The sequence below is a fragment of the Sprattus sprattus genome, assembly GCF_963457725.1.
Source record: "Sprattus sprattus genome assembly, chromosome: 2".
Taxonomy (NCBI): Eukaryota; Metazoa; Chordata; class Actinopteri; order Clupeiformes; family Clupeidae; genus Sprattus; species Sprattus sprattus.
Window position 1 is genome coordinate 41212076 of NC_137921.1, and position 15992 is coordinate 41228067.

At 43.8% G+C, this 15992-nt stretch overlaps 3 protein-coding genes across 3 annotated transcripts; 2 read left to right on the forward strand and 1 right to left on the reverse strand.

Moving 5' to 3' along the window:
• Positions 1-2358: 2358 nt before the first annotated feature.
• Positions 2359-8008, forward strand: LOC308382585 (galectin-3-binding protein A-like; the record flags this gene model as incomplete). Its single annotated transcript, XM_080860219.1, has 6 exons — positions 2359-2443; positions 2841-3044; positions 3294-3425; positions 3743-4037; positions 4200-4842; positions 7895-8008. 6 exons carry the CDS (start codon positions 2359-2361, stop codon positions 8006-8008), a joined length of 1473 nt encoding a protein of 490 aa, XP_080716345.1.
• Positions 8009-10992: 2984 nt separating this feature from the next.
• On the reverse strand, positions 10993-13399 carry ndufb5 (NADH:ubiquinone oxidoreductase subunit B5). Its single transcript, XM_080831752.1, has 6 exons — positions 13279-13399; positions 12687-12772; positions 12460-12526; positions 12084-12145; positions 11718-11824; positions 10993-11239 (listed from the first exon to the last, which is right to left on the reverse strand). The coding sequence occupies exons 1-6, from the start codon at positions 13391-13393 to the stop codon at positions 11119-11121; spliced, it is 558 nt and encodes a 185-aa protein (XP_080687878.1). The 5' UTR covers positions 13394-13399; the 3' UTR covers positions 10993-11118.
• A 271-nt stretch (positions 13400-13670) lies between these two features.
• Positions 13671-15983, forward strand: mrpl47 (mitochondrial ribosomal protein L47). The gene is made up of 7 exons (XM_080860434.1): positions 13671-13810; positions 13968-14095; positions 14557-14617; positions 14768-14864; positions 15000-15130; positions 15221-15316; positions 15481-15983. The coding sequence occupies exons 1-7, from the start codon at positions 13680-13682 to the stop codon at positions 15590-15592; spliced, it is 756 nt and encodes a 251-aa protein (XP_080716560.1). The 5' UTR covers positions 13671-13679; the 3' UTR covers positions 15593-15983.
• The last annotated feature ends 9 nt before the right edge of the window (positions 15984-15992 follow it).

Sequence of the window (15992 nt, forward strand, 5' to 3'; positions counted from 1 at the left end):
TCTGTTCCTTCAGCTCAGCCTGTTGAATCTTTTCCATTTTATCTTCTTTTTCTCAAGCTTTGATGTCTCTTTCATTTCAGCTTGAACTAGTTTAAATTCCTTCCCCTTGGCCTCATTTCTGATTTTGTCAATCTTTTTCTTAAACTCCTGGTGAATCTTATCTTGAGCAGCATTAGTTGACAGTATCAATGTCTCAATTTCTTTGCTAAGGCAGAAATTCTGAAAACAAAGCAATGTTGGGACATGGTTACATTTTGTATAGTACCTGAAGGTCATCATTGAGGAAGGCCTGATTCCCCTGGAGTTTTCTCCATTAATTTCGAATCCTCCACTTCAGGAAAACATTTAGTACATTTCTTCTCATCATATGGCCATCTGTGGAACTTTCTGAAGCCTGAGGAATAAAAACAAAGACAAAGGAATCCAAAGATTAAGTTAAGCCCTGTCACCCGGGCAGTGCTGTACTAAAACGATAGACTCAACTTAAGCAATATAATTTCATTGTAAAGAAGATTAAAGAAGAAGATTAATTCATTTCAATTAAAAATAAAAAATTATAAATTACATTTTCAAACATCCATGTCTCGACCTGACTCCTCAATTCTGCCATCAGCCTCTGTTTGATAACAGCAGTGGTCACGGCTCCAGACAAGACCAGGTCTTCCATGTCCTTGGTCCTTCTTTGCCATCTCTCAGTCCTTCAGCAAACTCGCTTTCAATTGATCCCTTTCTTCTTCAAGAGATAAGATTCTCTCATGTTTCTCCCTCAGCCTTAGATTCAAGTCAATTGTGGCACCCTCGTGAGTCGTGATCTTCCTTCATTGCTTTAAGCTGCTGTTTCCACCTCCTTCATTAAAGCCTCTGTCACCTTCTTGCTGGATGTTTCTCTCTCTTCTTCATCCCTTTTCATCTTTGCAATGAGGCTCTTGTGTTCAGCCTCCATTTGCTCCCTCTCTTCCAGCCTCTCCACGTTCTCTTTATTTATCCTTGCAGCCATTCCTTCAACGGCAGCCTGGCATTTTATTTGCTCCTCTTTGAGAGCTGCTTCCATCTCCAACTTAAATTTCTCTTTCTCCATCTGCCACTGCTGTTGCTCCAACCTCCTATCTCCATAGCCTCGATATCAGAGAGCAGTTCGCTCAAGGCCATTTTCGCCACCTCATCCTGGCCTGCGAGGACACTTCCTAACTCCTTTCTCATATAGGCTCAGTCAACTGAGTGTGAAAGCTTGCACTAAACTCGTCCATTTTAACCTTGAAAAGCAAAACCTTGTTAGTACATCATATATAAAGAATTGGCTCTGACATGATCTGGAGCCTATGCTAAAAGCTGCTTTAAAATGGCTGACTAAAATCCCTCTTGTTGGGAACACTTTCATTTAAGACCCTTGGTAACCAATAACAGTTTACCATTCATACTCTGAGGAAACTCACCCTTATTTCACTGCTGTATGTAGTCTGTGTTTTCTGGTATTAGTATGTGTAAATAATAAGCCACTTGTCTTGTTGCAAAAACTGACAATCAAGTCTGACCATCCGATTTTATAGGTACTGAGCGTGACATAACAATGTCAAGTCAAAATGACGCATAGATCCTTTACAATTTCCATTTCACTGTAGGCCTTGGCCTCTGGGGCTAAAGCCCCTGTTATTTTAGGAATAGCGCTGATAATGCATTAAATACCGTAAAATATATATACGTATATTTATGACACCGTTGATCAAACTCCAACCGCACCTTGTCAACGGGCATGTGTCTAATTATTACAATATACGTATGGGTAGCCTGGGTTTCTTCAATTTTATATCTTTGAACAATGTTTAATTTAACTTTTGCGCATAAACCTTCTGCATAGGCCCTTCCCTGCATTGCGAGCGGGAACTGCATATTCTCCCGAAGTGCAGAATAATTTTGGATAGCCTACACTGAAAATCAGGATGATACGTAAATGTGTCGATGAACACAATATCCAGACGCAGGCCACAATTATTTCACTTCATCTTTCAGTTCAGGTTCCACTTTTCCCAAAAGTCTTGCAACATAGCCTTTTGTCTCGACTTAGTCAAAACATCCTGATGCGGTTTACAGGGAAATTAAACTTATGGTTAAGTCAGAGATCGGGTTTCGTCTTGCTAGTAGGCCACCCCTTATCCTATAAATGCAGTGAAACGCCGTCATGAATATAATTCGTTGACTGCTCTGGGTAAGATGACGAGGTAATATTTCACCGTGGGACCCCACGAAACGTTCTTGTTATTTACGTGATATACTGCAGTTAATTTAAGCCGTTTCTGTGTGTTTGCAGCTTGTATTAAGATAATATATTTATCTTGTTTCAGGAAGTGAAGTTTGGATAGTATGGATGTTTGGATGTATGGGCCTATCGTGATCTTCTGCCTATTATTCAGTAAGCTGGAATCAAGGAGTCTGGATTGGCTGGATGGTGAGTGTATTTGATGTGTCCTGTTTTCAATTAAATGCTGATACGTATAATCTTATTTGACGGTGTCAAATATTGTTTGTCACAGACTAACATACGTTTTACAACTGACCAACAGACTACTCAGACTATTCAAAGAGTCAGATTTCAGATTTGATCAGATTGTGATGCAATGTGTAGTGTGCACTTGTTTCTACATGTTTGTCTGTATTCATCAGTACTAACACATGGGGAAGTAAAGCGTGAGGTTACACACACACACACACACACACACACACACGCATGTACACGCACACAGAAATGAATTCCCATTAATGTTGTGTGTATTAGAAAGTGTGTCGGTTGTGTCACAAATGGTTTGGCCTTATCTCTGTTGGCTTGTGGTTGTCTCCCTCTTCAGTTGGACGACGGCAAGTACAGGAGGGCGATGTTCGTCTGGTGGGTGGGAGGTGGTCATCAGAGGGGCGGGTGGAGGTGTGTCACGCTGGCAGCTGGGGGACGGTGTGTGATGATGGCTGGGGGACGGAGGAGGCTCAGGTGGTGTGTGTGATGATGGGATTCCGTGGTGCCCTTTCTGCAGTACCAGGAGGGAAGTTCGGACAAGGTTAGTCATCTGGATCACCAGTCTTCTAACTGCCATTTTAAGAATGAAAATGGTGTTTGCAAGCCAGTACGGCCTAGCTGAATCTCTTATGGACCAAACTGTAAAATGTTGTGCTCCATTCAGATGAGAGGATTCTTTATTAGCAAGAGCATTTAAACAAACACAGCGTACATAGGTTTAAGGAAGAGGTGTCTTTCTTCCAGCTAATACACAACAACCCCTTCGTGTGAATATGTATGTGGTCTTCAGGTTCTGGAAACGTATGGCTGGATGATCTAGGATGCAAAGGCAGTGAGAAGTCCCTGAGTAGCTGTGCTTTCAAAGGCTGGGGAGTGAATGACTGCTCCCACACAGAGGATGCTGGTGTGGTGTGTGATGTTGGTAAGCCCCCTACTGAAACACAAACAAACTACTGACTAAACACCATCTTAAACAACCTTAGCTCAATATTTCAATTATTCAAAGTAAGGAACTGAAAAGTGATATAAAGTTATCAGATATGAAGAATGAAGATTGATAAAACAATCAATTAATCCACCCCAATTAATTTGTCCATACTGAAAATAATACAAACATGTGTACCATGGACGATCAGACCAATAAAGATCTACCAAATAACTTGTTGGCTTAAGGACTTATATCATCATATTACAAAGGAACAGGATTAAGCATTCTACTGACTGTGCCTATCCTCACAGATTCAGCTTTTAACAACACCAAGAGCTACCCTCTGGATCACAGCATTGAGCTCTCTGGCCAGCTGGGGGAGCTGTTTGACAGTGGCAAGGGTTGTGATTTCACCCTCACATTCTCCTACCCCCCGGAAGATTCACTGGAAGTGGAGACGCCTCAGGCTCCTGCTAGCAACACTAAGGAGAGTATCTGTGTGCACAGCCTGGTTCTCTCTCTCTTCCCAAAGTTTGTCACCAACAACTCAATCTATGAAATGGACATCAGCTTGAACTGCCAACCTTTCATCAGGAACTTCATACGGTATGTTGTCAATCATTTCACTGAACAAATATTAGTCTCATATCATTACCATTATTTCTTGTTTTCCTGAGCCTGTAGAAAGTTTTGAAGGTCTGTTCATCATGGCCCCCATGCTGTCTCACCCATGGAGTGGCTCACTGACCTCCTTGTTTCCCCCAACAGGTACCTCTACACACGCAGTATTACAGTCACGTCCACCTCCATGCAGTGTCTTCATCAGCTGGCTTCTGAGTTTGGCGCAGAGCGTCTGATGGAGGACATTGGACGTCTCTTTGTGCCCCTGCTGCCTGAAGATTCCTCCTTCCGCACGCAGGTGGCGCTGTGCAGGTATGCTGGGCGGTCCGGCGATGACTTGCTCCTGGAGAACGTCTTCAGCTACTTGGGCTGGAATGTGGAGCCGCTGGTGGCTTCAGCCCAGTGGGTGAGCCTTCCAGAGGAGCTCCTGAAGGGTCTGCTGGTCCGCTCAGACCTGGTGCTGACAGACGAGGCCTGGCTGCTGGGTGCGCTGGATGTGTGGATGCTGGCACAAGGTGAGGAGGTGAACCCTGAGCAGCAGGCAGCTCTGCTGGGTCACGTACGTTTCCCCATGATGACCCCAGTGCAGCTGTATGAGCTGCCCTTCACCTCCCGCCTCTACAGCAGCCACAAAGAGCTGTTCCACTCTGCCATTCTACTGGGTTTCCAGTTCCACGCACTGAACTTCTCCGCTCTGACTGGGCACGTGGATGGACAGAGTGAGCAGTTCCAGCCCAGGATTTACACTGCCAATCCCTGGAGTGTTAGCTTCAATATCACAAGCTTGTCCGTGAGATATATTTCTAACAACCAATTCGGCAGACAATATGGCAGACAATATGGTGGACAATATAGCGGATCATATGGAGGACATAATTCTTATGGAAGGCAAAAAGCATTCAACACCCCTGTACCTATCTCATCCACTTATTCATCTAGATCTATTCCATGGGCTGCTGAAGTCTTTTCAACTGATCAGAGCTGCCTCAACTACGGCTTGAACTGCAAAACATTTTCTGGCCGCCTTGAAAAGAGAGAGAATGCGAGAAGCTTCCAGTTCAGAAACCGACTGCTGTTAGCCTGTAGAGAAAGATATGTCTTCCATGTGCAAGAATTCAAGAACGATGAGGCTAGGATTTCAAACAACATTTCCATCCCGTGTCCAGATGACCTTACCTACCTATTCGTTGTCCGTCCTCAGTATGTCTGATGTGACTGCCCCATCATCACAGACAGTGTTCCCATGATTCCCCCTTGTCTGGAGCTGAATGTAGCTCATAAAATGTTCATTCATGGTCAGATGATCCCAGAATGTGTTATTTTAAAATCATTCAAATGGAAATTTAATTTACTGAATCATTCTGATTAATCATTTTTGTATTACAGAAAATCTTCCTTTGATGTTGATTGTCATGCACACTTATATATACAAAATGATACCCTCTGAGTACATGTGAATCATTTTGTAAATGTCAAAGAATTCTTGAAAAGAGATCCTTAGTCATTTAAACTATTTCAGTTTGAATAAAGCCAGATTAAAGTGTAGAACAAGAATGAAAGTTTAGCTCAGTTGTCACAATCAGTATTCAGATTCCACTGGGTTCAATCCTAGGTGTGGAGGCTATCCTATAAGCCTCAGTGTGGACGGGAAAAGTGTTCCCAATGCGTAGCAAATAATCCTTGGTCCAGGCATGAGCTCTCTTTGGGTGGTTTTCCTGTTTATTTTAAAGGTAGACATGCACATAAAATCGGTCTTTTCACCCAGTGCTGTTTGCTTAATAGACAAGACACACTGTTGGTGAAGTGGGTTTCACGGCTACGGTAAGAATCATGTGTTCCCCGCCATCCTTTCCCTAATTGATTAATCACACCTGTAGATATACCCAATTCCCAGTGACGTACCACACCCAGTGCAATACTAAAATAAGTAATACTAAAATACACCGAACTAAAAGGTGGATAGAAATGGCTCCTACGCTTGGTAAGAGGCTGATCAGTTTGTAGACAGCATCAAAAAGGAATCTTCTGCAAATAGAAAGGTTTACATAGAAAGACATAATGTTATCACATTGTCTTACGTAAAACATGTAAGAGAAAGTGCAAACTTTCCTCACTGCAAAATTGAAGAAACAACAAAAATATAAACAATTAAAAAAAGATCATGAACATGTAACAATAGCCTATGTCTGAAAAATGACAATTATTCTCTTATCAAAGATCTGTAATTCTGTATATTCTCATGTAAGCCATATAGCAGTGCATTATGTATTTTAGGAATGGATCTAAATTTCAGTAATTTCCTTTTTAACAAACTGTTCATTGCACAGCATTTCCCCTGCCAAAATCCGTGTAGAGACCTCAATGAGGAAGAAAGGCTCGATGTTCCTGTCCTGTCTTCGTAGCTCTCTTCATCAATCCTGATCCCGACGCCAATTTGTTGACCATCTCAGACTCAATAACTTGACAGCAATAAATGTAATAAAACTTAAAATAAGTATTCAAAAAGTATCCATTCCATTAAATTCCATTGGGGATTCATATGCCATTGTGTGCAGTGCTTCACATACAGTGTTCCAACTGTTGTTTTCATGCAGACACTAAAGATTTTGCTGAATGCTAGACTTTACTACTCTTTCAATGGGGTTCTTTGCCACATTGCTTTTACAAAAATACGTTTTTTTTCTGTGATTTTAAAAGAAAGTATTAATATACAGTTTATCAATAAAATACTACAGCATTTTAATATTGCTATATGGCTAGGCTAGTTGATTGGAGGACTAAATACAGGGCTGGCCCTAGCACATTTGGCGCCCTAGGCAAGCTTCACTCCTGGCGCCCCCCACAAAGAAAATGTCATGCCTGTGCTGAACTTCACTCTGGCCACGCCCCCCTGTTCAACAGTTGATGTACACACACACCTCCGTTACAGCCGTCACATTCACTCGCTCAACTTCCCAATCGCCTGCAAACAATGTTTTTTTTCAGTCTTCTGTTCTGTTGATGGCTGGCAAACAACAATCTACGAAGGTCTGGGTCACTTGAGGCAAGTATTACAATGCATTTGAGCTATGGCATCTGCGTCAGTGTCTGCCGGTTTTGAGACGTCTGTGTCTGCCATTTTTGAGACGTCTGTGTCTGCCATTTTTGAGACATCTGTGTCTGCCTCTGCCATTTTTGAGACATCTGTGTCTGTTTCTCCGCTTGCGTCTGCCATTTTTGCGACATTTGTGTCAGCCTCAACATGATGCTCCTGGGGTTGCTGAGTGTGGTGGCTGTATGGGGTGAGGGGATATACGTGTATGTGTGTGTGTGTGTGTGTATGAGTGTGACTGTGTGTGTTTGAGTGTGTGAGTGAGTAAGTGTGTGTGAGTGAGTGTGTGGGCCTGTGTTAGTGTGCGTGTGTTTGTGTGTGTGTGATTGAAAGGTTTACAGGGGAAAGAACTCTTGAACTGTAAATGTTCTCCTGTAGGGTGTGTGTGTTCACTTGATATAGTTGTTTTTCATCCTTTGTTGTCATGTTCTATTTACTTCCAGAATGAAAAGGCACAAAGCTTCTCACCCCAAGTTTATTTAGTTGTGGTAAGCGTATGTTTTGTGTGTGAGTGTGTGCGTGTGTGTCTGTGTGTGTCTGTCTGTCTTTGTGTCTGACTACATACTACATACTACTCACTACAACTTGTACACTACACACTACATAGAGTCACAGCATGTATCTCTCTCTCTGTTTGTGTTTGTGTGTGTGTGTGTTTGTGTGTGTGTGTGTGTGTGTGTGTGTGTGTGTGTGTGTGTGTGTGTGTGAGTGTGTGTGTGTGTGTGTGTGTGTGTGTGTGTATCTCTTGCAGGGTTGGGTAAATGAGTTCACCACCTGGGATCCTGCAAACTTCTGTGGAATCAAACGGATCTCTGTTCCCAAGGAGAAGCTCTGGATGCCCGACCTAACCATCATAGAGAAGTAAGAGACTGTGTGTGTGTGTGTGTGTGTGTTTGGTGTGTGTGCAATGGCGTAACGTAGTAACGACGGGCCCAAATGCAAGATATTATGACAGGCCCGCCTAGTGAAAAAAAAAACGTAGCCGTACCTGCTACACCCCCTATAGTTACACCGGTGGGTGTGTGTGTTTATCAGTAGATGGGCATAAAGGACAGTTCATGTATGAGTTTGTGTGTGTGTGTGTTGTGTGTGTGTGTGTGTGTGTGTGTGTGTGTGTGTATCAGTATAGAGACTGAGGCTGGCATGAAGGAGAGCCCGTATGCCCAGCTGTTGCCCAATGGCATTGTGTACACCAGCGACAGCTACAGGATGACCAGCTCCTGCAAGATGGACCTGCACAAGTTCCCCTTCGACACACAGAGCTGCACCATCACCCTCATATCATACATCTACACCAGTATGTGTTTGTGTGTGTGTGTGTGTGTGTGTGTGTGTGTGTTTGTGTGTGTGTGACCTCCAGTTCCGTCTCTTCCTTTTCCCATGTGTGAGTGTGTGTGTGTGCTTTTGTGTCTGTGTGCGTGTATGTGTGTGTGCGTGTGCGTTTGTGTGTGTGTGTGTGCGTGTATGTGTGTGTTTGTGTGTGTGTGTGTGTGTGCGTAGTGTGTGTGTGTGTGCGAAGTGCATGTGTGCGTGTGTTTGTTTGTGTGTGTGTGTGTGTGTGTGTGTGTGTAGAGTGTGTGTGTGTAGAGTGTGTATGTGACCTCCAGTTGTGTCTCCTCTCCAGTCGAGGGGATCCGCCTCTTCTCCTCCTACAACGCCTCCACGGTCACGGAGAACTCCCGCAAGATGTTCCAGTCCCAGGGCGAGTGGGACCTCGTCAGCGTCGACATCAGCAGGGTCAACCTCACCATTGGTGTGTTCGTCTGGGATCAGGTGGTCTACACGGTACGATCAGCCAATCTTAAGACGTCTAAACTGATTGGAGATCAGAACCGATGGTCTACTACACAGTACGATCAGCCAATCTTAAGACGTCTAAACTGATTGGAGATCAGAACAGGTGGTCTACTACACGGTACGATCAGCCAATCTTAAGACGTCTAAACTGATTGGAGACCAGATCAGAACAGGTGGTCTACACGGTACGATCAAGCCTCATTAACAATAGAGTTAGTTTCGATGGCTGTCGCTGGTGAAGTTGGTCCTGAAGATATAGGAACTGCCTCCAAAATAAACAAAGCCGTTGTCATTTACTTTAAAAAATAAAGTTTTAAGTCATTGAGAGTGGGTTGTGAATACGAGACACTTCCTCTCTCATCTGTGACGCCTTTGTCTGCACCGGAAACGAAAGTGACAATTTCGAATGTTCGCCTCTCTCTCTCTCTCTCTCTCTCGACCTGAGCGGACGTGTGTGTGCGTGGTGAGCGAGTGAGCGGAGCGCGTTGAGTGTGAGTGCGACAGGTTTGCCGTCTGTGGCGTTCTAACTCTTCTAACTTTGTTTGCGTGTTTGTATTGTGTCTATTTGTGTATATATATGCTTTAGAATTGACCATTAGGTGGTCTACTTTCTTTGTGTCTTTGGCTGTTTTTCCCGGAGGTGCTTACCGGCGCGTGGGGGAACAATGGACTTTGAATATTTAACCCGGCGACATGGCGTTAAAATGGAGTCAAAGTTAAGCATTGAGGATGTAAGTCTAGCTATGGGGAAGATAATAGGCTACGGAAATGTAGTTTCTGCTTCGAGAATGAACCAAGCAATTGTTTTATTATATAGAGCTCAATCGATAAAGCCTACGAGGTCATTAAACATGGCATTACTAATGGGGGCGAATTTACGCCCGTTCTTCCTCTCGGTAGTCCTGCGAGGAAAATCACACTGTCTAATGTCCCTCCCTTTATTAAAGACGAGGTTATTGTACGCGAGTTATCTCGCTTTGGAAAAGTAGTTTCCCCTATTAGGAAAATTTACCTGGGTTGCAAGTCATCCCTTGTTAAGCACATGGTGTCTTTTAGAAGACAGGTTTACATGGTCCTGAAAAATGGACAGGCTGACCTCGAACTTAGTTTCAAATTTAAAGTAGAGGGTTTTGATTATGTAGTGTTTGCTACGTCAACTTCGATGATGAAGTGTTACAGGTGTGGGGGAATAGGGCACCTGGCGAGAGCCTGTCCGGAAAAAGGGGAGGAAACTGCGGGAACCCCTGCTGACTCTCCCGCATCGGATCCACCTGCACCTGATTCCCTTTTGACTGACGTCACTTTGGCTGGCCCTGTCGTGTCGGACCGCCTAGCGCCTCCGGCTGATGAGCCTGTCGTTACTGAACCTGTGGTGTTTGACCGGGCTGTGAAGGAGGCTGCTGTGGCAGTTGGTGAGGTGGCTGAGCTCGTTTCCCTTGACTCAGTCACAGACCTTTCTGGTCCTCGTGAGGAAAAGACTGGTATACCAATGTCGGGTGTGGTAGCAGCGATGGAAACGGAGACACGTTTCAAAGTACCAGCTTTGAAGAGAAAATTGGTGGTACAGGCAGAGGTTAACAGTAATGAAAATAACGATGAGTCTGTGGGGTCTGACGGGTCTGAGTGTTCAGTGGGTAATTTGAACGCATTTGGAGAAAGTTTTCTAGTGTATTACAAAGCGACGGAGATCCGTTGCTTTCTGCGTAACACCAAGGGTGAAAAACATTTTTTTTTTTTTTCCAAAGCGATCTCGGTTGATCAATGATATTGCCTGTTACATAAGAGAGGGTGCCTTTGATGAGGAGGAGGTTGCACGCCTGATGTATTTAACTGCAAAAGGAGTGGTCAAATGAAATGTTGTTAAATTGATTTTCCTTTCGGTTGTGCTTGTGCTGGTTTCTTTACTGTGGTGTGTATAGGTGGTGGTGAAATGATCTGTCTGGTAACTTGTAACTGTTGTACAATAAAAAGTTTGTTCAAAATCAAAAAAAAATCTCTCTCTCTCTCTCTCTCTCTCGTAATAACACTTAATTGAATTAACAAGGGGAGCTGTTTAAATAGTTGGTGCATACTTTAATGATGCAGAGACGAAAAAAATAATCAGACAGATATTATTTGCAGTATCAACACAAAGCTGTTCTCATTGTACAGTTTCCATTGGAGGGCCCCGGACAGGGCTCAGTCGTCAGGGGTGGCCTTGTGGCCGCTGAAAATCAGACTCTTGTCCAGCGTGTCGTAGTGATACCACGGGCCGTCACCCTTCTGCCGCATGTGCCTCCTCACCTCGAGATGCATGTTCCTGCAGCAACACACACAAACACAGACACTCAAACACACTCACAGTCTTTTTCACCAGTGAACATTAGCCTAAATACACACACACACTCATAGTACACACTCATAGTATACACACACTCACAGCATACTTTATCCATTTGCGATGGCCTGCGGCAAACACAGCCAGTAAGCACTACGCCAAAATTGGACTGATCAGATCATAATAATGTGGTGGTAATCAGAACACTTCATACGGTAATATCTGTAATTATAATAATGTGGTGGTAATCAGAGCACTATAAAGGGTAATATCTGTAATCAGAATAATATGCTGTGGTAATCAGAAACTAGCCACTTAGATTTTAGACGAACGTTGGATGTCTACGGCAGGGGGAGAGGATGGGGAGACTGGTTGCTCTGCCTCGTCTGGGTTAGGGTTAGCTGACTAAAGTGCTAATCTCTATGGCAATGGGAGAGGATAGGAAGAACGGTTGCTCTACCTCATCTGCCTCTTCTCCTGCTCATTGTGGACCAGGGCCATCATCTTCTCGTAGTCTTTGGCAGGGTCATCCAGAATGTTCCGTGAAATCCACCTGGTGATGGGGTGCTGCATGGAGAAAAAGGCTGGTTTAAACAGTGGGAGGAGAGCTTCAGATCTGAGTATTTTAAGTGGCCACTGAATCTACTATGTATTTGTTTTACACATTATGTGTCAAAGAGTCAATCATCACTTGCAAAGTTTTATAACCCATATCAACTTTTCTAAACTTCCGTTAAGCGTTGGTCCACAGTCTTTACCAGCTACGTCTGTGAGTTATAGGTCATCAGGCTCCATCTATAGAAAAATAGTTGCCATGGAGATCTACCTTATAGTACTCCCAATACTCTGGCTCGTAGCCCTCTGGAGTCTCAGCCAATTCTGCCTCTCCTAAAAAAAAATATTGCAAAATATTAGGCAAATGATAGAAATAGAAGTCATAAGTTCAACCTCTGCATTTTATTACATACCTCTTAAACATCACACATCAAGCTACAGGCCTCTTTAGTGGGTTTTACAGGGGTAACATACATCTACACTATTGCATATAGCAGACGTAGAATAAATCTTCAATCCTCTATCTTTCTTCAATAAAAACAATGTTTGTCCAGCTTTGTCTGAGAGCATGAATATACTGCTGTTTAGTTAGTTAGTGTATAGTTTACTATAGTATAGTTTCACATGGCAAACAGTATGGAACTCACCTATGAACACATTCGTTAAGGTCACAATGACTGCGATAGGTATACCAGTCAGCAGAATGTAATATTTCTGAAACAGAGGAACAGTCATAGGAGAAAACAGTTGAGAATATACTGATGAGAGATGTAGGCGATGTAATGCCCATGGTTATTCTAGTAGTTAATGTGTACTTCGTGGCAAACTTTTTATTAAATGTATCAGGAAATGCAATAAAAGAGCATAGCACTACCAATAGATTCAGGAATCTTCTGTCGTAGTAGCCGGTAGGTTGGATAACAAACATCTTTTTCCCATGACTGCCATAACGGACCACCGCTGTAAGAGTAATGCATCAGCACCAACATTAGATGCCGCTTTACCGGTAACGCGGACCACCACACGTATCCATATTATGATCACTAAATTACCGCTTGCAACGATCATTTGCTCATCCAACATTCAACAGGATACATTCAGACATTTAAAACCATACTTCCTCGGTTAACAATGTGGAGATTGACGAAGTAAAGTGACGTCAAAGTTACCTAGCCACCTCAAAAGGAACTTGCCACTTATTGCGAACGTAGCTAGCTAGTTAACTATGAGCATGCATGAAAAGGCGATTTAGCGGGACAATTGACCCATTTGTGACCTAATTCTACTGATCAGAAGATAGTTTGTAGGTGCGTTCATTAGCAACTAATCTAGCAAGCTAGGTAGCTGGCCGCTATAGTGCTAGCAAGCAATGACAGCACTTGCGAGGACTTGCAAGGTCACGATCAAAACAGACCTCCAATGAAACAATTTTTAGGATACTGGTGTTTATATACGACGCTATTCACCTTTTTCTGTCCGTAGAGCAGACCCAGAGAGTAAAGTCCCAGCGGAAACGCGTTTTACAGGGTTTAGTCTGGCTGCCAAAGCCGCAGCAGACCTTAGGACGCTCATGCCTACCATGGCTACTATGGGCACGATTTCGTCAGAGAGGCATTATGATTGGTTTTTCCTTTCCCTGTGACTCCTAAAACGCCATCTTTGCTGTGGGAAAAATAAATGCCTTGCTATGTCTTAATATATTTGTGTACAGGCAAACAAATTGTTTTATAAATATATTCCATTAGTTTAAATAGATACAAAAAAGTAGACATCAATGTTATAAAGAAAAAATATGTAGGAAAAATATTGACACATGAGTAGTGCATCCTGGTTAAAAGGAAGTCGTCCTCATTTGATCAATTCCAAAATGGCTGCGACCTCTGCAGGACGCATTGCAGGTTTATGCAGGCAATTTCAACGCTGTGTATCAATATCACCATCTTTCAAATTACAACAGACAGAATATTGTTCGTCCAGATGTGTTAGTCTCTCAAACAGGTAATGGTTCAGCGCTCTGTTTGTACGAGCCAATCTGATGCTTTGTTAAGTCATGTGAAACTAGCTCGTTAGCATAACATTACCGTAACATTAAGTGGGGGTTCTCTAACTGCCTCTCAAGTGGATCCCTCAATGTCACCCGTTTATTCTGTTTCAGGCTGAGCTCATTTTCTCCAGCAGTGAATTCGGCGCAGTACAGGCTTTTCCACACATCACAGAGCCGAAAAGGTCTGGAGGAGTTCTTCGATCCTCCCGAGAACTGGGGCGAAACCACTGTCAAGTCTGGTATGAAACGTTTTGTAGATTTATAATGTCAGCATGCAAAGACTGTCTGTGTCGATGCTGGGCAGTGATAACGACAAATGTCCTCACCTCATGGCATGCATTGGTATAGAATTAGCCTTAGGAACATAAGTTATACAAATATTTCCAAAAAATATGATTTACCTGTTATTCTGAATGCAGTTTTTTTTTCATTCAGTAACTGCAGTGGTGTAGTCCAGGGTATACGCAGGTATACTGAGTATACCCACTTATTTTTCAGTCAGCATTCCGTATACCCACTTCTCGAAACAGGACGTTTATCCTGTGTTGTATGGGCTGCTTAAGAATAAATGAGAGTATACCCACTTCTCCAGGGACCACTACACCACTGAGTAACTGGAATTGTAGTGATTGCTTTGCACTAAGGAATTAAGCGCCTGGCTGTAGGTTTTGTACTGACCATGTTCTATTTCTTGATGTAGGTGCCCCATGGACAGCTAAACAGTTACGGGCCAAAAGCAATGAGGATTTACACAAGCTCTGGTAAATCAACAAGCTGGCAATACATCAGAATGTATCAAAATCTACACTGTCTACACACATGTCGACACTGTCAATGTATCAATCAGACATGTCTACACTATTAATGTTTAGAACAGTGTGTACTCCGTATAACTGAAGTCCATCTGATAGGTATGTTCTACTGAAGGAGAAGAACATGCTGCTCACCACTGAGCAGGAGTCCAAGAGACAGCGCCTGCAAATGCCCGGTCCAGAGCGACTCAAAAAGGTACACGTGTACCCTGCATCAGGGCTGCTGTAGTTCAGTAGGGTGTTTCCCATAAGTAGATAGTTACATCAGGGTTGCAGTAAGGTGTTCTCCATAAGCAGATGCAGTCATGGTGAGTGCCTCCCTTGTTGTCAGGTGGAGCGGTCCATGACCAGGCTGGACTCGGCCGTGCAGGAGCGCGAAGGGGCCCTTCGGCTGCTGCTCACTGGGCAGGAGAAAGGAAGGCCTGGAGAGTGGAGGAGGAACGTCTTTGGACACGTGTACTGGTAGGGAGAGCCCCCCGTCCCATCATCAGTGATGTTATAACCCCACCCACACACACCTGCTGCCCCTTACCTTCTTTCACCTTCAACCAGGTATCGCTTCAGAGAACACCCCATTCCCTGGCACCTGAACTCTCGATACAGGAGGAAGCGTTTCTTCACACCAGAATTTGTTGAACCGCACATGAGGTAAGAAAGGTCAAAATCACAGGCAAATCACAGGCCGCACTATAACTGGCCTCACCATGGAATGCATTATCCTCTTTTTTTTTTTTTAACAAGATCAGATTTTCCTGTACTTTGCAAGATTTCTCTTCAGTTTGCACTGATGTTTGACGATGTGTGTGTTGCAGGCTGAGGCTGGAGAAGCGTATCCGCTCCAAGGTGAGGAAGGCCCAGCTAGAGAAGCAGAAGGAGGAGAAGCAGGCAGAGCTGTTCCCTAAAGCATCAGCACAGACAGCATGATCGCCACTGGAGGACCAGAGGCTGATCCATCTCAGCATCCAGCCTCCCTCCCTGGACCACTTCACGACAGCATCCCTCCCTGGACCAACTGGAGGACCAGAGGCTGCTCCATCTCACATCCAGCCTCCTCCCTCCCTGGACCACTCCACGACTGTGGGCTAATATTAACGCCGATAAAGCAGTCTCTGGTGTGGGTCTGTGCCATGCCAAGCCTGATGTTGCTGGTCTACAGCTGATTCTGGGCGATTGGTAGTCGTGGTGCTGTGTGAGTGTGACGGGGTCAAGTGGAGCAGAGAGGAGTTATGTGAGAAACAGATGTTTATTGGAGTTCTGTCTGTGTTGTGCTGACATGATTTTGAGCATCGTAATAAATACAGTTTTTTTTGTACAATAGTGCTCC

Coding starts and splice junctions, on each gene's coding strand:
- ndufb5 (XM_080831752.1), bottom strand. CDS start 13,393: ATGGTAGGCATGAGCGTCCTAAGGTCTGCTGCGGCTTTGGCAGCCAGA. Junction 12,527..12,686: donor GAAGATTCCTGAATCTATTG/GTAGTGCTATGC, acceptor CCTCTGTTTCAG/AAATATTACATTCTGCTGAC. Junction 11,825..12,083: donor AGTATTGGGAGTACTATAAG/GTAGATCTCCAT, acceptor TTCTCCATGCAG/CACCCCATCACCAGGTGGAT.
- mrpl47 (XM_080860434.1), top strand. CDS start 13,680: ATGGCTGCGACCTCTGCAGGACGCATTGCAGGTTTATGCAGGCAATTT. Junction 13,811..13,967: donor TGTGTTAGTCTCTCAAACAG/GTAATGGTTCAG, acceptor ATTCTGTTTCAG/GCTGAGCTCATTTTCTCCAG. Junction 14,618..14,767: donor GAGGATTTACACAAGCTCTG/GTAAATCAACAA, acceptor TCCATCTGATAG/GTATGTTCTACTGAAGGAGA.